General features: G+C 40.5%; 1 protein-coding gene across 1 annotated transcript in view; it reads right to left on the bottom strand.

Annotated features, from left to right (window-relative positions):
- WDFY2 (WD repeat and FYVE domain containing 2) overlaps positions 1 to 24,187 on the bottom strand; it is a 168,387-nt gene that overhangs the window by 17,555 nt on the left and 126,645 nt on the right. Inside the window, exons 5-7 of the mRNA XM_084235688.1 lie at positions 20,022 to 20,172; positions 12,829 to 12,941; positions 1,502 to 1,628 (exon numbers count right to left, since the gene is read on the bottom strand). Coding sequence (XP_084091814.1) covers positions 1,502 to 1,628; positions 12,829 to 12,941; positions 20,022 to 20,172 — 391 coding nt within the window. The remainder of the gene's footprint in view (positions 1 to 1,501; positions 1,629 to 12,828; positions 12,942 to 20,021; positions 20,173 to 24,187) is intronic.

The raw sequence follows: 24,187 nt of genomic DNA, 5'->3' as shown, positions 1-24,187 counted from the left end.
TTATACATGCACTGGGTACAGTCAGAAGCGCGGGAGGGTGAGAGAATTCACCAGAGCCAGAGCGGGGAGCAGAGCAGGCAGAAGGACTGAAGTACACTGCTGAGGGGAGCAGCGGGCGGCAGGAGAGGTCTGCGCGCCATGTGGGACCCTCCTCCAGTGGCCGGGGAGCAACCGGGGATCGAACTGGCGCTGCAGAGGCCGCGGGCAGCTTCGCAACCCAGCGCTCAACCGCTGCGCCACCGGGGAGGCCCTGATCTCTTTATTTTTAGATGAAATTGAGGTGTCTCTCTTTTGACAAAATATTATGCAGTATTCAAATATAATAACCACTGAAGACCCATCCAGTGGTGAATTTTCAGGGCTAAGGAATGGTTGCCGAGAAAAAGTGGGTCTTATGACTTCTCCTCTCCTGCCTGGTGCCCTGGCTCCTTCTGTCCTGAAACTCCTTTCCATCCTCCTTTCAGCCGCTCCAGTGCCTCCCCTACCCCACACCAGCATTCACATCTCAGCAGTGACACCAGCTGAGGGTGTTTACTTCTTCGAATTCTAGAACACCAGAGGCAACCCTCTCAGGCTAACTACTTAGGAGAATATTTTAAAACTAGTATTTCAGGCACATTTACAGGAAGAGCTAATGTTGCTTAAAGCCAAAAGGTTCTGGAAGCATCACTGACATCTGTTTATGGCTGTCTACAGTCACTCTACACAGCACTGTGAAAACTTCACAAGTTAAATAAAACAATTTAGATGAGCTTTAGCGTTCTAAAGCAGGTATCAAATTGTGTCAGCAACACCATCAGGCCTTGCCTCTGGGGCTGTGGGCAAATCAGATGTGGTCTGAGGGTCGTCAGCACAGACTAGGAGGTTGTCTGGACACACACACCCTCAGCTCAGAAGACAGGGCCCAAGAATCTACTTTTTAATCAAACTCCTCGGGCACTCTGTGCACTGCTAAGTTTTAGAAGTGTTCTAAAGAAAGACAAAGGTTTCTTTACTCTTCCTCTTAGCCCTTGAAATCTATCTCTCAAAGAAGAAAAGTATGATATGAATCAAGGCGAGTACTCAAAAAATATTTGGTGAAGTACAAAATGTATTCGGCAAGGATATTACTCTCCCCTTTTCCTTAAGCTGCCAGGAATCTTGAAGTCACATTTGAACTCAATTATAAAAAGTCTGTAGGTCTTTGTGGCTTGTACTTTTTAAGCTTTCTCTCAAAGTATTATTCTTATGTTCTCCCTGGTTCTAATTTTTACCTATTTGCTGTCATTACTTTATTTTATGGGTTTTGTGAGTACTCCCAAATCCTCTGTGGAATAAAATGGGTATCAATAAATAAAAGTAGTTAGGTATGGGTACACATCGGAGAGGCTGTTACTGGTGTCCCTGCTCTGTTCCTCCCCACGCTGCCATCCCCGGGAAGTGGACCACATTCCTGTCCTGTCCCGGCTTTCAGCCAGGAATCCTTTCCCAGCGTTCTTTATAAAAGCACCAGCGGCCTTACTTGTGTCCTTGGAGCTCGATGGCTGTTCCTTTTCTCCCGCCGATGTCCCACATGATGACAGAGTGATCTGAGCTGCCCGAGAACAGCACTCGCTGAACGGGGTCCCAACACAGAGCAGTTACCCCACCTGACAGAACAGACACAGCTGGACATTAGGCGTAATAACAGTATGATTCACTCATAAATGTGAATGTAAAGAATTGGGATCTAGTGCAGTTTTGGGCATACAACAACTCCGTATTGAAAGAATAAACATGTAAGCCCCTAAAGAGAAATTAATTGGCTCTAAGAATAAAAGTCCCACCCTTTAAGTGTTCCCTCCAAATTTAATGAACCATAAAATCAATTACTATAAAAACCAAAGGGAAATGAAAAAGGCAATTAATTGATCTCCAAACAACAGGCATACTTCTTAGAACAACAGAAAATACTGTACTGTTTAGAAATAGTAACCATATTATCTGAACTGCTGTCTTCTACTTCCCACCCTGGCAACAACGAAGGTAAACGGGGATTTAAAAAGCATTAAAAAATTAAAGACCTCAATCAGATTTTTTATTCTTGCACATCAGATATAATTAAACTACATCAGACTTTAAAATAGATTTTCCCTCTTTGGGAATTTCAATGTACAGAATCCCGGCAAATTACAGCCTTGTCTCCTCCACTATAAAATGGGAGCAAAAGTAGTGTGACAACAACTACCGCGAGTGGTAGTTGCACTGCTGCCGCTACTGGTACTGCTAACATTCCAATGACACTGTAGCCCCGCCGTCACCGGTGTCCCAGGCTGTGGTAACAATCCGATCAGACCAACGAACACCAACGCTGTGAACCACAGTGAGCACTGCAGAGGTGAGTGGGCTGCTGGCATTACCCTAGTGTGGCTATAAACTACCATGACACATTTTCCTCTCCGGCAGTCCCCTTATAAATCAAACTTGTGTGCTGAGAACAATCATAACTTTTCCCATATAAGATGAATACAAAGCCTATCCTTACTATCGAATGTGAGAAATACTCAGTTTTTACATTGTTGAAAAATAATGTATTCTGAAAAGAACAATCAATAGCTTCTTATTTGTTGGAATCTTTTTATTTAGATTATCAATTTGTTGTAATGCAGCGCTGTACTTTAAAGCTGTTAGGAAAGTTTCTCTCCTAAATGTCTCAGAAGATTATTTTCCGGGATAAAAAGAAGGGAAACCTACCCTGTGGATTAAGCAAACAGCTCCTTCTTCTCCCTGTACACATTCTGCTGGCACATATCCCTGTCCTTGCAAGAAACACGATTTCCCCAGTGCACACGGTGACTGCCCCTGAGGTTCCCAGCTCCTTTCCTCACCAGTCCGCCCCCTCTATAATAAATAGCATGAGGGTTTAGTGTTTGGTGAATGAATGAAGGAGCAGATGAATGAAAACACAAATTGTTTTTATTCATAAGTCTTGTTTTATTCACTGAGCCCTTCAAAGCCAAGTATTTTCTTTTCTGTGGAATTCATCTTCTTTCCTAGCTATTACATTTTATGATTATACTTTAAAAAACCATCATTCAGTATTTGAGAACATAATACTTCAGGATATGCATTCCATCCCGCAAATGTTATTTATTTCCACACAATGCCCAAATGGCTTACTTTTTAAAACATCGGTAACAGAGTTAGCTAACAACCTAAATTCATATTCCCCTTTCCATAGATGGAGTGCTCCCCAGAAAACTGCTGTTCTGTAGGGACCACATTTACCAGTCCCTCTTATATTAGGGACATGTGCCCGGTTTCAGCTATGGGACCCAGCAAGTATATGAAACAGATTGCATCGCATTGAGGCCAAGGCAGTTAAGATGCTCCCATTCCACTTTCTCCAAGAATGGAAAAATTACATTTGAGAAGGAGCCCGGGACCCTGAATAACCATGTGGAAAAGAACTGTAAATCAGGAACATCGCACTGGGTTGTGCATGAGTGAGAAATAAACATCTGCTGCATTAAGTCACTGAAATGCTGCAGGTGATTTGTTGCAGTTAGTGCTCCCTGTTATGTGATATATTTACCAGACTACTATAATAAGGTTGGCTCCAACAAGAAGGAAGAGTTATTCAAAACTTCATAAATCAGAGAAGTGAAAAGAAGTTACTAGTTTAGACTAAAAGTACTGATGCCTATTATTCAAACAGAACCGGAGAACTGGTGCATTAGAAAACTGTTGCATTATTAGCCTCTAAACTAATACATTATCAACTCCGAATTATTGGTTACCCCCCCCCCCCAAAATAGATCTAGAATCTAGGCATTTCTCCTCACTTCTATTGTTATGATCCTCGTATGAGCCACTATCTAAAATCTTGGCTGGAAAGTTAAAAAGTGTGATACACATATTGTCTTAAAGGCATGGGAAAACGGGCACTCCCACACGTTGCTATGGAAATGCAGACCAGTGAAATGAGAAAGGCCACATGCAACAAAGTTACCTATGCATGACACTGTCCCTGCTCATACCAAATAACACAAAAATGCACATGGACAAGGCTGTTCATTTCACCATTGTGTCAGACTACAAAATACTAGGAACAACCTAAATGTCACATAGACTGGTGAGTCAACGGTGATATACTCATACAGAGCGCTGTGCAGACATCATGAGATCAATTCAAGTTTCAGAGATAAGACGAAGCTCTAGTGTCCATACATTACTTCAGGTTGTAAGAGGCCAGAGCCAGAAAGGGGAGTTACTGGTAATACAAAGTCAGGAAGAGAAAACAGACAAACAGGTTAAAGCAAGTCAAGGTATATTCATCACATCTAGTGATGGCTCAGCCTTAACTGATGCTTCAGTAGGAGCGAAAAAGTTGAAAGCAAAAGCTGCTAGTCAGGGACATAGGATGGGACTAGGGAGGGAAACATAACTTTGGGGCGCCATCCCTGCTCACCAAATATGTGTAGTTGGGGACGCTATATATGTATGTATAAATGTCTTAACAATGTGGTCTCTTGAAGGTTATCGTATAAACTGTTAGACACAGCATTCAACAAATCAGTTCAACAAACATGCACTGAGCATCTTCTATCAATATATGGCAGGCACCATACTAGGCTCTGTTGATACAAACAAATCAATAAGACTGCTGACACCAACACAAATGTACAACATGGAATTATTGCATAGTTCTGAAGACAAGGAAGGCATGCACATTGTGTTTGGTGGGGCCATTCTTTCACAGGACAGGTGGCTACTCCCTCTGCCTGGTGTGCCAGTTTTACCCTGATCACCCAAGTAACTTCTTCTCCCTCTTCAAGGTGCAACTCAGACTTTTCTCCAGAGGCAGGAAGCCTTCCCAACACTGTCAACCCAGGTGAGGTTCCCACCTCTCGGTATCTCTAGTGCCTGACACTCATCCTTGTGTCAGACCTTATTGGTAGACTTCAAGTTCCTTATCTTTGTATTCAAGCACAGTAGAGTGCTTTACTCACAATAGGTGCTCAATAAATGTGTACTCTATTGTCCTGTTGACGGAATGTTAGGACAATAACAAGAGAAATAAACCATCACTATAGAGACATCAGGCAAAGCTCTGGGGCTGGGGGGCCAGTGGAAGGCAGAGCACTGAGACCTGAAGGGGCACAGATAGAAGAAGAGAGCTTCTGATTGAACAGCTTCTTTCTACCGAAGTGACTGTCCCACATCTGCCGGCAGACAGAGCTTCCTGATAAACAGTAGTCTTTTCCACTGGTCACTTCCGGCAGCAGGGCAAGGCAGGCATCTCCAGCGAGCCCGCATTCCAGAACAGTGCAGACACATGCACCTCACACTCCAAAAACCCTCCTCGCCCTGCATAACTGGGTCAGAGAACAACAGCTATAACAGGTGTGGGTTTCCAGGGTTTATGACATTTTAAAAGGCAAAGAAATTCTCCCATTTAGTTTCTTCATTTCAGACTACTCCATTTTTCTGCTTTTCCTCAGTGTTTCATTTTATGCTTCTCCCTGCCTTCAATCTCCACAGGACCTATAAATAATCTGTACCATAAATGAATTCATTTTTAAAAATAAATGTTCTTATAATTACAAAATTTATCTGTAATATGATATACACTCAAATGTAATTTTTTTAAAAAAGATTTATTTATAAAAGAATTGGGGTATAGGCATGGAGGATGAGAGAATTCCCCAAAGAGAGAGTGGGGAGCAGAACAGGCAGACAATTGAAAACACTGCTGAGGGGAGCAGCGGCAAGACAGGAGAGGCCTGCCGTGCCATGTGGGTATCTCCTTGGCTGGCCAGGAATTGAACCTGTGCTGCAAAGGCTGCGGACAGCTCCATAGCACTGCGCTCAACCCACTGTGCCACCGGAGAGGCCCAAATGTAATTTTTAATAGTTGTACAGTATCCCAATATATAGATGTACCTTATTTCACTTGTTGGATTTTTTTCAGCTTTAAACTATTATAATTTTTGCTAAGATAATTTTTATTTATATATAAAACTTTATTCACATTTTTGATTAACTAGAAGAAATTTCCAAATATGGAACTGGATCAAAGAATATAAATATTTTTAGAAATTTAAAACGTGTTACTGAAATGCTTAGTAAACTAATTTTTTACTTTTACAGCATAGCCTGTAAAAGCTAGAGACTATGCAGAATGTTCCAAATCAGGGTAGGAAACTGCTGGGTTTGTGTTTCCCATAGTGTTTTGGTAACTCACCAAGATTACTGTATCACACCTTACCAGATGAAGGTGTGTAGGCTAAACGTGAGCCAACTATGTTAAGTCCTCAGAGCATGAAGTCTCCTGAATAAAATACCTGGCCTTTTTGGTTACTGTGTGTGTGCGAGGTTGAAGAGATAAATGTTTCTGTAAAGCTACAATAAATTCGTGCTTTCTCTGTAAGCGACACCTTCCTCCCGAGGTCTACAAACAGACCTCTAGCCTTCTTCCCACCTCCCCAGTGACTGATGTCTCTTGGTCATGTTCAGTTTAAAGCAGCCTGATGGGGCCTCCCTGGGGGTGCAAGGGGTTAAGATGCAACCTATGAAGCTATCCACAGCCACTGCAGCATGAGTTTGAGCCCCAGCCAGCCAGGGAGCTACCCACATGGCGCAGCAGACCTCTACTGTCTTGCCCGCTGTTCCCCTAAGCAGTGTATTTTAGTTAATCTGCCCGTTCTGTTGCTCACTCTGTCTCTGGTGACTCTTCTCACCACCCCCCACACCTCTGACCTGTACCCCACTTCTTGTATGCATAAATAAATCTTTAAAAAAAAAATAAAGCAGCCTGACAGTCTTGAAACTGCTCAATCTCCAACATTCCTGCTTTCAGTAAATGGCACTTCAGCTGTTGACTTAGATGCTCCAGCCAGAATCCTGGGAGCCACATCTACCTTAGTGGCCAAGTGCTGCTGCCTGCTGATCTCCTGCATAGATCCCAAACACTTTCTCTTCTCTCCTCGCCCACTGCCATCTCCCCTTGTCCAAACTGATGGCATTTTTCTCAGGACTCCAGCAGTAGCCTTCAGTGTGGTCTCTTGTTCCCATTTAATCTACCAACCACTGCTGCCACAGTGATATGCTAAAATGGATTCCAAGCTCCTCCCTGATTAAGTCTTATCACTGCTTTCCCACAGCCTGAGAACAATGTCCCAAGCTCTTAACTCTGCCTGGAAGGCCAGTCTTACTCCTCTCCCATGCCCTCTACATGGGCCATCAGCCTTCACTAAGTTGCTCACACTTTCCCACTCTGAGCTTCATACACCCAGGGTCTAGAACGTTCTCACCACCTGAGTTATGCCTTTTTCTTTCTCCTTAGGGTGTGGTGAAACGCCTTGTCTAGGAAAGCCTCCCTTAACTCTGCACGTAATAGGCCCTCACGTTAATGTGCCAAAGCAGCCTGTGCACAACACTGGGTTTCACAGTACTTGCTACACTCATGATATTTTCAGAAATTACCTGCAATCATTGGTTTACTGTCCATATTCCACTTTATTGCACTTCACAGATACTGCCTTTTTTCTTTTCTTTTTTTTTTTTTTACAAATTCAAAGTTTGGGGTTAGTCTACATCAACTGAAGGTGTCATTTTTCTATAGCATGTGCTTTGTGTCTGTGTCACATTTAATTATATACTTTGTTTTCTTAAAGACATAATGCTGTTGCACACTTAACTGACTATAGTATAGTAAAACACAAATTTTATATGCAGTGGGAATCCAAAAACTTCGTGACTCTATGGCGATGGTCTGGAACAGAACCTGCGGTATCTCTAAAGGGAGCCTGTATCCCCAGAACTCAGCACTTACAGACTTTTTTTTTAAAGATGTATTTATTTATTTATTCATTTATTTATTTATTTATTTATTTATTTATTTATTTATTTATTTATTTATTTAGCACTGGATACAGTCAGAAGTGCGGGAGGGTGAGAGAATTCACCAGAGTCAGAGGGGAGAGCAGAGCAGGCAGAAGGACTGAAGTACACTGCTGAGGGGAGCAGCGGGCAGCAGGAGAGGTCTGCGTGCCACGTGGGACCCTCACCCAGTGGCTGGTGGCCGGGGATCAAACCGGTGCTGCAGAGGCTGCGGGCAGCTTCGCAACCCTGCACTCAACTGCTGCGTCACAGGGGAGGCCCAGCACTTCCAGACTTAACGACTTCACGGGCCCTTGATGAAAATCCATGTCTATGGTTCTCACATAAACTGGATTGACATAAAAGGCTTCATTATAAACAAAAATTAAGTTTTCACTTTCACTTATTGAACTTGCTTATTTGCACTGAACTATGCCCAGTCTTGTTTTTGATACTTTTGTTACACTGCTACTTCTAATAATTGTAACAGTTAATGAGAAAGTCTGTATTTAATCTTTCATTAATTAGTATGCTTTGGCAGATTTATATTCTAGTCCTCCTGTTCCCAATATGTTCATACTTAACAAAAATATTCTTAGAAGTGAAAGGAAAACAGATTTCATTGATACTATGAATTTCTAATGGTCAAAGTCTGATTATTCTCTTTGTTTAAATTGGTAGAAATGCATTCTAATTTCTGCAGAAAAAGCAAAGAAGGAAGAATGTGGCATTTAGTTCCAGAAATAAAACCAGCAGAGGGAGCTTAAGAACATAAAACTAGTTTTCTTAGTCCCAATGGATTAGTAAATGTAATATTTTGGCCTTTGGGTATGACTTTTAGGCTGATTCCATCATACACCCACATTTTTTTTTTTGTATGACCTCTATACTATAAGGAAGTGATGGGTGAGTGGTTATTACCTTATACACATACCAAAGCCTGTCTGCTTCTGAGTTTGGATCTGGACTGATGAAAGCCCCAAGATTACTCTTTAATGGATCTGGGTTCATCTTAAGGTCTTTAACTGAGAGAGAGGAGTGAGGAGATTAAAATACTCCTTACAAGCTTTCCCTTTATCAGAGTTGTGTCTGGTTGAGTTTGAGAACTTCCAGAGCCTAGAATGGGTTACTACATAGGAAGAGGCCTAGGAATCTCCTAGGCTTCCTTGCTTTAGCATTACATGAGTGACTTGTGCTATAGCCAGGCTGCGGTCAGTAGATACAACTGTCTAGAAATAATAATACGTTAAATAACCGACCGCCTATTTTTGCCTCCAGGTTAGCTAACAACAATCCCTTCCAGGGTCATTATAGCTTCTCAAAGATATTTTATGATAAAATTATATGAAAATACCTTAAATTCTTGAAGAAAGATAAGAAACCATGCCAAGGTAACACTATGAACAACCCTCAAGACATGACACCCTTGGGCTACATCTGGCTCAACATATAGCAACAAGAAGCATCTACTTAACTCCTTTCCTGACCTGGAGGCAATGACACAGAACTCAGAGGTGTCACAGAAGGTGTCTGCGTGACAACTAAAGAGCCAAAAGGTCAGACAAAGAGCCATCTCTGCCAAAACCAAATCTGAACTGTCCATCTGTCATCAAGCCTGTGAACTCACTGACTAAATTTTACCTGACCATCCACTCCTTGCTTTCCCATCACCACAGTTCATGGGCTAATTCCTTCTTATCTTTCCAAATATACTGTCTACTGCCAGAACAACCTTTTTAAAATTCAATCAGGTTAACGTCTTTGCTTGAAACTCTTTAGCAGTTTCTCACTGATGTCATGACAATGCCCTCAGAGATCTGAACTGACTTGCATTTCCTTCCTGACTACTCCCTCCCATCCCAAACTCAAGTGTTCCAGCCCTTGCAAATTCCATGCCTTGCAGTGTGCAGGCTTTCTCTGCTTGGACTGCCCTTTTCACTCCTTTTACATGAACTCAACACGCACTCCTCCTCAAAGATCTTAAGTCAAACAACATCTCTCCTGGGGAGATCTTCCCTCCCTTGACTGACTCCCACTTCTGTTCAAGTGAGGACCCTATCCTGTCTTCTTAGAGATGCTCGGCGCCTGCTTCCCCTGCCTTTACCACGACGCACTATAATTACTGCTTAGCTCCTATCTCTCACTGGGCTCTGAGGCATTTGAGGACAATGACTGTGCCTTTTATTTCTGTGTCTGGGAGACCAACCAGCGAGAGCACAGAGTGTGAAGAGAAGAGAAGAATTCACAAAGAAGACCACAATGGAAACAGGGACGGAAGAAAATTTTGGAATGTGTTAAAGAAGCCAAAGCAGAGCAATTATAAGCAAGAAGGAATGGCCACAATGTGAAACGCCTCTAGATAATTAAGTATGTCATGTGCACCAGATTTAGCAGCCAGCAGGCCTTCGATGACCTCAGGGTAGCAGTTTCAGTGGAATGACAGAGACAAGTCAAGTTGCAAGAGGCAGGGAAGCAAATGGAAGGTGAAGAATTTGAAGCATCTTGGAAAATGATCTTCTTTTAAGAAGCATTGCTGTTTGTTGCAATGTGAAGCTAAGTGAAATAAGCCAGTCATGGAACAAGGAATACTCTGATTCCACTCACATAGGATACCTAGAGCATCCGGTTCACAGGTGGAAAGTGGGGTATTGACTGCAAGGGCGGGGGAGGGAGAGGAGGGCAGTTGGTGTTTAATGGTTATAGAGTTTCAGTTGTGCAAGATGAAAAATATTCTGTAGCTGGATGGTGGTGAAGGCTGTACAACAATGTGTGCTCACTGCCACGAACTGCATTCAAAATGGTTAAGATGGTAAATTTTAGGTATATGTATCTTACCACAATAAAAAAGAAAGCAAAAAGCATTACTGTTAGAAAATCAGATGGAAACTGCTACAGCAGGACATGGGATTCATGTTTTGTAACAGAGAGGGAAGAAATTCAAGCAGCTAACAGATTGAGAACCGCGAGTTCATCAGAAGGGAGCCAAGGGGAACAACTGCTGTGTGAGGACCCTGAGGCGCATGAGCCTGGGTGGGGGCAGCGGGCTCCTGCAGAGGCAGCGTGAGACAAGGAAAGGGAAGAGGAAGTGCCTGTTTACTGTTGAGGGACTATGTGGTGGACAAGAAATAAATTTCTCTAAAAAGTTTAAATGTGAAAGCCTCTGCATTTCTTTGGAGGAGGCTGGATAGGATGGGGGGGGGGAGGGGGCTTACTGTGGCATAGGGAGGGGGCTTACTGTGGCATGTGAAGGCATGATCTGGAGGCATGTACTGGGGCCCTGGGGAGAGATCTTGGGGTGGGCTCATGAGGCATGTCAGGGAGCCTGGACTGGAATGACGAATCCACAGTGATGATGGCTAAGGTTCATGGCTTGTGACTCGTGGCAGGTTCAGCAGCTGACAGCACAAGGAGAACTCATGGACAGTGAGACTGAATCACAGACGCAGCTTCCCAAGAAGTTAGAACAGGAGGGCCCAGAATTGAGAATGTTGAGAAGCATGTGGCTAAAGCAATGTGCTACTGGAGAGAAGAAAAGACTGGAGGGGGCAAAGATAATGGCAACACAAGGATCCAGGACTGGGCCTCTCAAGGAGGGCAAGAGGAACTGGAGCAAAGGCTTAGGAGATTAAAAGATTCGGAGACTGAGGTCAGCAGCAAAATATGGAAGTTTAAGATTTCTGAGGTGGCACTGTTCTAGGTCCCTCCCAGGCGAGGCTTGGCCAGAGTATAGGTGGCTAAAAAGAGAAACCCAATCAGGAAAATCCTGAGCCCTATCCACAGGGGATGTTTCTATGTGTTCTTCTTCCCAAATGCCTAGATAATAAGATGATCTTTTCCTCAGATTCAGTTTTCTCTTTACTGCATGTTTTTCATTTCAGCCTTCTTTCCCCCCATTTTGGAAAATTCTTTATGACATAGGCACGGTGTTATCCCATTTTACAACCTCATTCACCTACTTTGTTTGTATATCATGTCTAAACTCAATACTGATCTCATCCTGTGCTAAATCATGGGTTGAAACCTGCGGAAGACACGAAAGGCCATTAAAAGAACAGCAAAAGCAGGCAGGGACTCATTTTCCAGGGTCAAAATTAGAGGTTAAAAACACTAGTAAAAATTAATTGTCATCATCTATTCGAATCTTTCAAAGACTTGAATAATTCAAAGATATTTTATATGGCTTTGTTTGAATGACATGAGCAGACCAGTAACATAAAGGGGGCCTTTGGTTTTAAACTGAAAAGAGCCCAAGAGGAAGGAAAGTCAAAGAGGAACTTAAACCTATTTATGTAGCCTGTTAACCATGATGGACGTATTTTTCCATTTCATTTGTCTTTGAAGTGGGAGTCAGCCTTACATATTATCTTCTTGCTCCAAGGAAAGCAAGGAAAGACTCAGGCAGCTGCCCTTTTGGTCTTCTTGTATCTGTGCAGTTGTTATACGGTTTCAATGCCTTCTTAATAATATATGCCAGCACCAGCCTTCTTCAGTGTAACAGAACCAAGAACCAAGTCATTATTGTTTTAAAAACAGATTGGTTCATCTTTGGTTCCAAATGATGTATAAATGTTGGACATTACAGGGCCTCCCTGGTGGTGCAAGGGGTTAAGACGCAACCTATGGAGCTATCTGCAGCCACTGCAACATGAGTTCGATGCCTGGCCAGGGAGCTACCCACATGGTGCAGCAGACCTCTCCTGACTCGCCCGCTGCTCCCCTCAGCAGTGTACTTCAGTCAATCCACCTGTTCTGTTCCCCACTCTGTTTCTGGTGAATCTTATCACCCCCCTCCACACCTCTGGCCTGTACCCCAGTTCTTGTATGCATAAATAAATCTTTAAAAAAATGTTGGACATTACATCTTTCTGAACCACTCAAGTCTATGAAGGGTCTGCACAAGCCCAGGTTGTTCCAGGCCACTTTCACCATGAGTCAACTGAACACACAACACACAGCGGCACATGGAGACTTTGCTTTCAATCCCACCTGTGTGTCCTCTGAATGTTGTGACCAGGGTGCAGTTTTCTTGCTCCAGTTTGAGGATGGTTACTTGGCCTGAGTGATCACCAATAAACACGTGCCGGGTTTCAACATCAAATCTATCATGTAAGCATTAAGGAGTATCTCTCAAAACTTAGTGGAGGATTGAAATAAATAAATGTAACAAAAAATGTGCAAATCCCGTATGAGGAAAGCTCGGACAATGCTGAAAGACACAAAACTGGACATAACAAAGTGGAAGACATACAGAATTACTTGACAGTATGATGCATTATTATGTCAACTCACAATATATGACTTTATAAACTAAATATAACCCCTATACAAATATAACATGTTTTTTCTTTGAACGAGATATATAATTCTAAAGTTCAAATAGAAAAATAAATAATCAAGGAGAGTCAGGAATGAGAGTAATATGATATATGATTGGGAGAAGTTAGCTCTACCAGTTTTATTCAAACATGTTATTGTTTCTTTTAATTAAAGTGTGGTGTTGGTTCACAGGTAGACAGACTAATGAAACAAAACAGAGACTTTAGAAACAGACCTAAAAGTACTTAGAAATTGAGTACATGTATGATTTAGAGAAGGCTCTTCAAATAAGGAAAAAATTGATGTTTTAAAATAGAAAATGTTGTCAGAAATTAGACAGTCATTTGGGGGAAAAGTCTGTATTTCATTTTATTTATCAGGATAAATTTTAAAAAAATAGGGATCTAATTGTAAAAAGTGAAAAATATAAGTTCTAGATTGGAGAACACCTTTAGAACCTAGGAATGGGAAAAATCTATGACTCAAAAAACACAAACAACAAATACCTTAAAGCAAAGACTAAACACAAATTAGAAAAAAAAATTTGTAATATGTCACAATCACTCTTAATCACCAATAAAAAGAGCAATCAAGAAGAAAAAAAATGCACAAACCTAGTAGAAAAAGGGACAAAACATATAAATGGATAGTTCAAGAAGAAATGAGAAAATAATGTTGCACAAAAAAGAATTAACTAAGCAGGCCTGACTGCTGCTCTCTCTCCAAAGAACTTGAATTTTGATGGATGCCCACCATTAATTGATAGGACTGGATCTCTGTGCCCTAACTGTATAACAATATGGTTTATTGCTAAATACCTGCTTCCATTCTGGGAGTCTGGAATTTTTTGTATGTGCCAGCCCTATCTGTGTGACCAGTCTTCAGTAAAACCCCCAGGCACCAATTCTCAACAAGTTGATAATTCAGCTGATAATTCCTAGCAATCCTACTTTTAGAGAACTACCCCAGATAGACACTTGCAAAAAATACAAAATGACACATGCCCGAAGCTATGTACACCATATTCTTTTAATAGCTAGTTTGCAAACTACCCAAAAGTCCATCAAAAGGGGATTTACTAAATTAACTATGATATGTCCACGCAGTAGTATACTATGCAGCTGGGGTGCGGGGTGGGGGTGGGGGGGGCAATGAACACCTAACATGGAGAAATTTCCAGGATATATCCTTAAGTGTTGGGGGTGGGGGAGTGGGGGAAGGAAGCCAAGATACACAGGAATTTACATGCTATCTCTGTGTAAGAAAAGAAGGGAACTATAAATATAAAAGCATGTGTGCCATATTTAGCAAAGGAAGCACTGAAGGAGATGGATCAACATCTAAAATATGGCAGCCTGGGGAGAAGGGAGAAACACACAGGAAGGTCAGGGATGCAGTAAGTCTTCTTTCCTGTTATACAGTTTTCATTTTGGAATCTTATAAATACAATACATTCTAAAAGTATCTACCACATTTTTTAAAAATCCCCCACAGTAATCAAATAAAATGAATGAACCCAACCATCAAACTGGTGATAGAACCTCACAGTTAAAACAGAATTATTTCAATGGACTTTAAAACAGTATTTTGACTGTACATCTTTGGCAGAATGTATTATAAAGACAAAGAGAACTGCAAAGAAATCTCATTCAGCAGTTTTCTTGCTGTTATGATATTGCTATTCTTACTTGGAGTTGATTTAAATAAACCATAGGCTAAAGCAAATAAGGAGTTATGTTAATGTTTCAGGAACCAAGATTTTGAGTCTGAGATAAAAAAAAAATCAAGTACAAAAATGAAAAAGTAAAAGCCCTATGATGCTAAATTTGTTTTTTTTTTTTTTTAAGATTTATTTATTTATTTATACAAGCACTGGGTACAGTCAGAAGCAAGGGAGGGTGAGAGAATTCACCAGAGCCAGAGTGGGGAGCAGAGCAGGCAGAAGGACCGAAGTACACTGCTGAGGGGAGCAGCGGGCAGCAGGAGAGGTCTGCACACCATGTGGGACCCTCTCCCGGTGGCCGGGGAGCAGCCGGGAATCGAACCCGCACTACAGAGGCTGCGGGCAGCTTCGCAACCCAGCGCTCAACTGCTGCGCCACCGGGGAGGCCCTGATGCTAAATTTGAATTAGAAATAGATGAACTAATGATTTCTTTTCTTTTAAAAATTACACATACAAGACTTCCTAGCTCTCTCTTTGTATACTATTCCCCACTAAAAGAAATGGCTGATCCCATGCTTGGGATAGGAAAGGTACAAAACTTAAGACATGCGCTAAAAAAGCAAGGAAGCAACTAATGGCTAGTGGGCTTATATCAAAATGACATAGGACCCAATATAACAGGGTTCTTGTTGGCCAAAGATGGGGACAATTTAGGCATAAAATGAAAAAGATGGCAATTTATTGAAATATACTGAATATATTATTAAATAAACCCTACAAACCCTAGGAGTTTGTAATAATGGATAAAAAGAAAAAAAATGATCCTTATTGGAAGTCACCAGAACAATACAACTCTACTTTGAAAATAAGTAATTAAAGAGAAATAATGAAGAATTTCTTTTGTTTTTCCTATACAAATTGTATTTCAGGGTAACTAAGTGCCTAGTTAATGACAGAAAGTTCTCCTTTACAGAATAATTCCAATTAATACATGTGGAAAAAAAGGACAGGATTAAAAATCATTATTTTGCAATCCCAGTGAAACCCTGATTTAGACAAAGATCAGCAATGGGTGAAACCACTAAATGAAATGCTGGTGAGAGGGCAGCGCCAAGGGAAACTCCTGTCACCACTTGAACCAGGGATCAATCTCTCAGCCTCACCAGAAGGGTGACAACCTGAAACTATGGGCTTCCTGCTGCGAAGCAAAATGGAGCACATGGCACAATTACTCTGTGTTCTCATCAAAAGTGAATCTGAACTGAATGGAGATTTTAGAGGCAGAAAAATACAGAAGTATAGGTAGAGTAACAAATTAAATGACATCATAAGGAAGAAGAGATCACTTAAAATTGTGAGACTGTCTATAGAACTGACAACATAGCTCCAACAAGTCACGATGGCATTAAAGGCAAAAAGAAATCTCTAGACTGAGAAATTTAGGAGGTAGGAGAACCACAGCCAATGTGTGGATCTTGTCTGCATAGAATTTCAAACAAACCCACTGCAAAAAGTTATTTTTGAAACAAGTAAAATTTTAAAATTGAGTAATTATTCTATAATAAGAAAGGGAGTATTTTGTTATTTTGAGAATAACAGCATTATAATTAATTTTAATAAGTTCACAGTTTTTAGAGGCACATAGTGAAGTGAAGTGAGTGAAGTATGCAGGGATCAAACAACATAAGGTCTAGAATTTGCTTTAAAGTGCTCTAGCAAAAAGAGAGAAAACAAAAAGGGCTAGAATAATGAACATGGAGCTGAGTGATAGGTATATGAGTGCATTCTCTTTTCTCCAATCTGATGCACGTTGGAAATTTTTCAGAATAAATCCCCTTTTAAAAATAAAATGAAAGGGAACAATGCATAACAAGTTCTTTCAGTTTCAAGAACAAGGAAGAAAAGTTATACACTCTTAACAAGTTATCAGATGTATATAAAAGAACAGATTCACATAGAATGAGATGACCTTAAATTTATTTTGATTATTTTAGCAGATGAAAAAAAAACAACTAAATCTGATACCCAATAGTCTTTACAACTGCAGCTAAGCAAGAGCATTCTCAAATGAATAAATAAAAAGAATGCAACAAAAGCAATTTTGAAGAAGGCTGAAATAAAATTACAGTGCAATCTCAAAACCAGAATGTTTGGCATTAAGTATGACATGAGAAAACATAAAAATCAAGATAATCTTAGCTTTTCAGTACTCACTTCCTGAAGAAACAGATCTAAGCGACCACAATGGTAGAAAGACTATTCAACTACAAAGGGTGAATATTGGAAATATCTCCAGCACAAATTAAAAAATGCAGAGCATGTGATTTTTGGGAAAACATGAAAAAGTGATCAAATATAGTTAAATGACAAGACTGAAAGGTGAGGCTAGATAAAACAGAAACAAAATTAAAAACTAGCAAGTGAAGCAGGGAAGAAAAACAGTTCTGTTTCTTAATATCAATCTGCTGCTGGACCTGGAGGCAAGCCTCCATTCTGCTCTATGTACTTGTGCAGCTGGCTGGTTGAAAATATTATACAATATCGACATTCTAATCTGGCCATGTGACCTTGAGAAAGTCACTTAACCTTTCTGAGCTTTGGTTTCTACCCTGAGAATGGAGAACTAGGTCTTTTCGTTTTCACTTCACATTATTGTTTTGCTGGTGAACAATGCGACATTATGCAGAAGCACCATGCAAACTCTCAGGGGCTGAAAATTTAAGATATTTTCTTTTTTCCTCTCTCCTTGGTGTTGCTGTATCACTGTTGTTAGTATTGTAAGTCATTTAATATTTGAAGCTTCAGATCTGTAGTTAGAACAACCAAAGGTTTTGAAGTTACTCAAATATTGATAATTCACTTTGTGAACTGATCAGTCTCTTTGTCCTCCATTCTTTCTCTACTTGAATTTTGATTATTTTCATTGCATATTTACTTCTGCACTAACACACCTAAAAGAAGAGAAAAAAAGGCCAAATTCAATCTGATTCATTCTCTCCACTGTGAAGAGAAATAGGGGTTGGGTAAAGATAATGCTATCAATCTTTTTAAATGTTGTTTAGTAGAGTTTCTTCTTCCTTCTCTCATCACTGAAAGAACATTAAGGTGACAGAAAGAAGAGCACGGAAGAGATGGAGTGTGGTGTTCCCATGAGAAAATATGCTTAAAAACTGGATTTAAATGTGAATCCCAACACTACACAGGCTGCCTGTTAACAATCTGTGCTCAGGCAGCTCCCAGGAAAAAACCTACATCCTTGGGAAAGTCACATGGTTCTTGGCTGAGACCCTCTGGCAAAAGCAGAGCTGCTATGCTCTCCGTGTGCAGCACTGGAAAAATACCAGAGATATATGTGCTCCCAGGAACAAAGCTGGACACTGTGGCTCTAAAACTAGAGTTAGCAAGGCAGAGCTGGTGCAGGGGAGGGGTCTTCTAGGAGGGTTGTCAGGAACATAAGAGCCCCTCTCTACTTAACTAACAAAATTGGACTGGAGGGTCACTGGAAAACCAAGCCAGAGGCTTTCACACACCACAAAAGCTTCTGATGACCAATCCCATGATTATTGTTTGCTTGGCAAATCACACAGTGTGGCCAAAGGAAACAGTCTGAAAATGAGGATGACTTCTGAGATGCCTGAAGAGAGAAGTCCAAGACTGCCACAGCCCGGAAAAGTTTAAATCTGTGTATTTGTGTTTTGGTTTTTGTTTCTAGATATTTTAAAAAGAAAATTTCTTAAGGGCAAGATGTGTATTTTTTCCCCAACACTTTGAAGTGATACAGAAGACATATCACTAGGCTTAGCTGGTGATACAGAAAGCAGTGTATTAAGAAAGAATGATTGATGCCGTCAGTTCTGTTCTCAAAGGGGTAATTCAGTAGAGTGGGAAAGAAGAGGAGCCCAGGGCCAAAGACCTGGCTTCTGGAGGCACTTTTTCCACTTACTAGCTGGGTGGCCTCCAAAAAGGCACAAAGCCTTTTCTAGGCTCAGTGGGCTTATATGTAAAAGGAGGCATCCATTCTAACAATGTAAGAAATCATTAATCTTTTGGCAAGAGATTTCATGTATTTCAATTCAAGCATTATTCTTGTCTGAATTGGTTTCTAGAAAGTGATCTTTACGGTTGCTTCTATTAACAGGTGGTACCACCCTCTCAAAGATAAGTTGGTTCAGCTTGCCCTTCCTCATCACCCCTGCTTCTAGTCTTCTCATTAACTTGCCACTTTTACAACCTTCCATGATGGCCATTATTAGTTTCTTCATTGTGCACCCTTCCAGTAACGAAAAGAAAAGTGACATTAGCCTAGACAAAAACATAGCGACTGCCAAACATCTGCAAGTACCCAGCAAAGTACTATGTCAGATTGTTGAGAATCACTGAAGATGCATTTATAAATGAGGTAAAAATATGAAAGCCAGTCTTACTACTTTTGCTGACAAGTGATCTGCTACCACCTATTTCCTCATTGTCAGAGGTGGAGAGAAAGTCTATGCTTTTTAAATAAAGAAACTCAGAGCCCTTTACTCTTTACAATGGCAGCATCGCCCATGTAGGCACCACACTCATCAAGCCTGTGCTAGCTGCAGCTTCAAGGCCAGATGTGGGGACCAGCCAGCACTAGCAGGTATTCACCCTGAGCACATAGACCCAGAAATGGGAATAAGAATTCATATTCTACATATCCAGGAAAAGTCTTGAACAGAAACAAAGTCTACAGCACAACTGTGTATAGATAACAGCTAACCCACTTCAGTCCTGGCATGTTGGTTTCTCAATAAATATTGATACTTTTTAAAAGAATAGGGATCATATGCTTCTTGTGCTAGGCACCAATAGGAATGTTCAAAACTTTAATATCTATGTGTAAATTATTTCTGTACAGAAAGTAAAAATTGAATTTCAGTGATGGTTTTACCTTCTGACAACTGAGGCTCACAAACCTGGGCTATGTCCCATCTAGATGTGTACAGACCCATAATCTGTATTGCAGGGTCTTTTATTTCGGATGAAATTACTTGACTTTACCCCATCTTTACTTCACATATATGACTTGTGTGCTAGGAAAGTCTATGAGCATCTTAATCAACAGGGCAAACAACAAAATAGAAAATTTTCCGGTTGCACATACCCAAAATATTCATGAAAGAAAGAGGTCAACAGCTGAATTCCCACCAGGGAATTCTGTCCAGCAAAGGATACTGCAGGCCTGAGGCCACAGCACTGGTGCGATAACCTCCCAGTCGCTGCCCACTCTCGGAGCAGTGCCAGGCGAACTGCTTGTCCTGCCCCGTGCTCAGCACCCATTCCAGCTCCAGAACAAACAGGATCATCGTCACTCTGCTCTGATGTGCTGAATTCAAGAGACAAGAAAACAACCCATTAAACATCCTAAAGGAGGTTGGTAAAACACAATCCATGGAAACGCATCATACTCTTCTTCCCACCTAGAAGTAAGTAATCATAGTTGCTACAAACACAAGTAGGACAGGAGTTCTTGTAGAGGTTGGAGATGCCTCCTGTAGATGGGCCTATTAGAGTTGAATTTTTGTTTGTTTGCTTTTTTAATGAAATATAAAGAAAATAAAAGTTATCCATCTCCCTTCACTGCTCTCCTCCTGGCTGTGCCCGCATCATTATGAAGATTACTACCACAGAGAGAGGTTCCATTACCCAGGGGCCTGGGCCATCTCTCTCAGACATGTTAAGCTGCTGAACTAGAGATGGCACAGAACTAGTGTGATTGCAAAACACATCAGGAACCATTTTCTTATAACAAAGTCCCTGAGGTCAGATCATATTAGCATTTTTAAAAAATTAAATGTATTATTCTCCTTCTCAATAAAATTTGGCTTATAAGCCCATAACAAAGTTCTATGAACTTTCCATAAGAAAACACATTTTCACAAAGGGCAGAATTATTACCAAATGCCATATAAAAGAGAAATAAATAGCATTTATGTCAAAGTATACATGTATGTGAAAATGAGAGCGAATTTCCCAGGATTGTTCATCTGCAAGGACAACACTGGCAAAGTGTAACTGCATCACGCAATTTTTAGAGTTATATGAAGCTATTAATGTCTTCTACTCTATCTCCCTATTTTACATATAGGGCAAGCTGAGAAAGGTAAGGTAAATAGGTAAGGTAAAAACAGTAAGGTAAATAGATGGCTAAGATCTCATGGGCTTCTCAATTACCAAGATAAAACTGATAAAATTTTTGCTTTCTTTGTTATTTAATTCTGGGGGTGGTGAGTAGGCGGGGTTGGGGGGTGGTCTATGGCCACTGAACAGAACTGATTAGACTAAACAAAGAGTGATATCCTAGACTCTGATCTTCATTCGGCCCTGCACCCAGGGGTTCGAGGTCAGAGGGGCAATAATAGTAGACTTATCAGGAGTGTAATGAGGCGATAGTGAAGCAAGTTTCCCATTTTAACCATTAAAATAATTACACAGTACAGATGGACCAAAAAGTTCAACAGCAATAACTGTCATCTATTCCTGAGTGTCTAACAAGTGTCAACTACTCGACTATTTTTCTCTCACTTAATTACTGTACTGACCCCAGAAAAGTGGGTGGTTTTCTTTTATTTATTTTTTTAAAAGATTTATTTATGCATACAAGAACTGGGGTACAGGCCAGAGGTGCAGGGGGTGACAGGATTCACCAGAGACAGAATGGGGAACAGAACAGGCAGACTGAGTGAAATACACTGCTGAGGGGAGCAGCAGGTGAGTCAGGAGAGGTCTGCTGCACTATGTGGGTTAGCTCCCTGGCTGCAGACAACTTCACAGTGCTGTGCTTAACCCCTGGCACTACCAGGGAGGCCCGGTTTCCTCATTTTATGGACACAACCAGGCCTCGGCAAGACAGCCCTTTTAGAATGGCCACAAATAATATAATTGGAACCCTAATGGATACCCTCAGGACCCTCGTTTCACTAAAGCTTGTCGTTTTAAAATTTGCTATCTGAAGCATGGTGAATCTAAAGAAATATAGAAGCAGTAATTCTATGGTTTCTCTACAGTAAATACCTGCCTTTCAGCCACAATCAAGAATAAAATATTATCTTTAACTGAAAGATGTGCTTTTTGTACAAACTCCCAAAGATCCTGTCATGGCTGTGTCATCAAATGTCCAGTTCAAGTTCCACCAGTGATGGAAAAACAGTGAACTTTCTAGTGGATCCGAGTGTATTCAAGTCCACTGCAGAGAGAAAGTGGTCCTCAGTGCTTTGCCAGTTTTTTTTTATCGTATAAGGGGGCCTGGTATTTTGTCACTTTTTAAATTCAAGGGAATGACAGCTCTCCTGTAGATAAGGGAGTTTAGTCCTCTAAGCTGCCAGGCTGTGCCAGAGGAGGAGACAGAGACTCAAAAACATTGAGTGATTTGCTCAAAGCTACATAATCGACGATGAAATTAGAATTAAAACCATAGTTTCTGTGTCAAAGTTGGTTTGTGTTCTATGTCAGGCTGCCGGCTGCCTATGACTAGTAAAACAACAACAAAAAAGCCTCAGAAAAAAAAAAACAAAACAAAAAAACAAACCAAGTCCCAAAACTCAAAGCACAGGATCTTTCTAAGCTGACAAGATTTTTTCATGAAAAAGGAAAAGGTTCAGAGATATGTATACATAACACTAAGCTTTACAAACACATATAAGAAAACCTTTATATTTAAAGTCTGACTATAGTCTCTGAATAGTAGTACTTAAGAGAGGACATCCTTGACCTTAGGAGGAAGCATCTAATTTTTCACAATTAGTATATTGCTTGCTACAGGTTTTTATTTTGGTGGATGTTTTTTTCCTATCAAATTGAGGAATTTCTCCTCTAGTCACAGCTTGTTTAGGGTATTTATCATGAATGGGTGCCAGATTTTATCAAATGGTTTTTTATACCAATCAATCAATGTGATTTTTCTTCAGCTTTTTGATGTGATGGATTACAATGATTTTTGAATTTGAACCAGTTTTGATTGTTGGATCTGCTACCATATTTATCTACATGAGAGATATTGGTCTATAGTTTTCTTTTCTTATAATGTTTAATTGCTTTTAAAATTCAAGATAAAAGTCACCATTTAAACAATTTTAGAGTCTCTAATTCAGTAATTTTTAGTATATTCACAATGTTGCGCAATGACCATGGAAAATGTTCTATTTAAGGAACATTCCCATCACTCTCCAAAGAACCAGTGTTCCCAAGAGCCCCTTCTCTTATCCTCGGGTAACCACTAATTTATTTTCTCTCTCCATAGATTTTTCTATTCTTGACAATGTATAATATGTGGTTTTTTAATATCTAGTTAATCTTTTTTGGCACGTGTTCAAAGTCCATTCATGTTGGAGCATGTATCAGTACTGCTTCCATTTAAGGCCAAATAATCATTGCATTGTAAACCACAGTTTATCAATTCAGCCACTGATGGACAGGTAGGGCTGCTTGCACATTTTAATTTTCGTGATTGATGTTATGTGTATGGGTATACAAGTATACTCTGTTGGAGTCCCTGCTTTTATTTCACGACTTGGATAAATCTCAGTTGGTCATGCTATATTATGCTCATTATGTATTGCTAGATTTGATTTGCTAAAGTTTTGTTTACATATTTTGTGTCTATTTTCATGAACCTATAGATTTTTTTAAGATTTATTTATTTATTTTATACAAGAACCGGGGTATAGGCCAGATGCGCAGGAGGGTGAGAGGATTCACCAGAGACAGAGTGGGGAACAGAACAGGCAGACTGATGAAATACACTGCTGAGGGGCGCAGCGGGCGAGACAGGAGAGGTCTGCTACGCCATGTGGGACCCTCGCCAGTGCAGCTGGAGATCGAACCGGTGCTGCAGAGGCTGCAGACAGCTTCAGAGCACAGCCCTCAACCACCTGCATCACCAGGGGAGGCCCTGAACCTATAGATTTCTTAAGCTGTCTTTGTATACTTTTAGTATTAGGTAATGCTGACTTCATAAAATGAGCTGGAAAGCCTATCATTTCTTAAATTTCTGAAGAAGTTTGTATTGGTTCTTCCTTGACTGTTTGGTAAAAATTCACCAGTAAAGCCATCTGAGCCTGGAGGTTACTTGATGGGAAAGCTTTAATTATAGTCAGCAGGGAAGATGTAGTGTGAACAGGTTTCTCTATTTTCTCTTGAGTGACCTTTTGAAGCTTCTCTTTTTCCAAGATTTGTTCATTTCATTTAGGTTGTTAAATTTATTAGCATAAAGTCATTCATAGTATTTATTATTTTTTTAAACATCCCTAGTATCTATAAAATTACTCTCTTATTCCTGATATTGTTAACTTGCATCTTTTCTTTGTATTCCCTGATAAGTATGTCTGGCTAAAAGCGCATCT

This window comes from Talpa europaea, assembly GCF_964194135.1.
Source record: "Talpa europaea genome assembly, chromosome: 6".
Classification (NCBI taxonomy): domain Eukaryota; kingdom Metazoa; phylum Chordata; class Mammalia; order Eulipotyphla; family Talpidae; genus Talpa; species Talpa europaea.
Note: the sequence above shows the minus strand (reverse complement) of the source record. Positions and strands in the feature narration are given on the sequence as shown.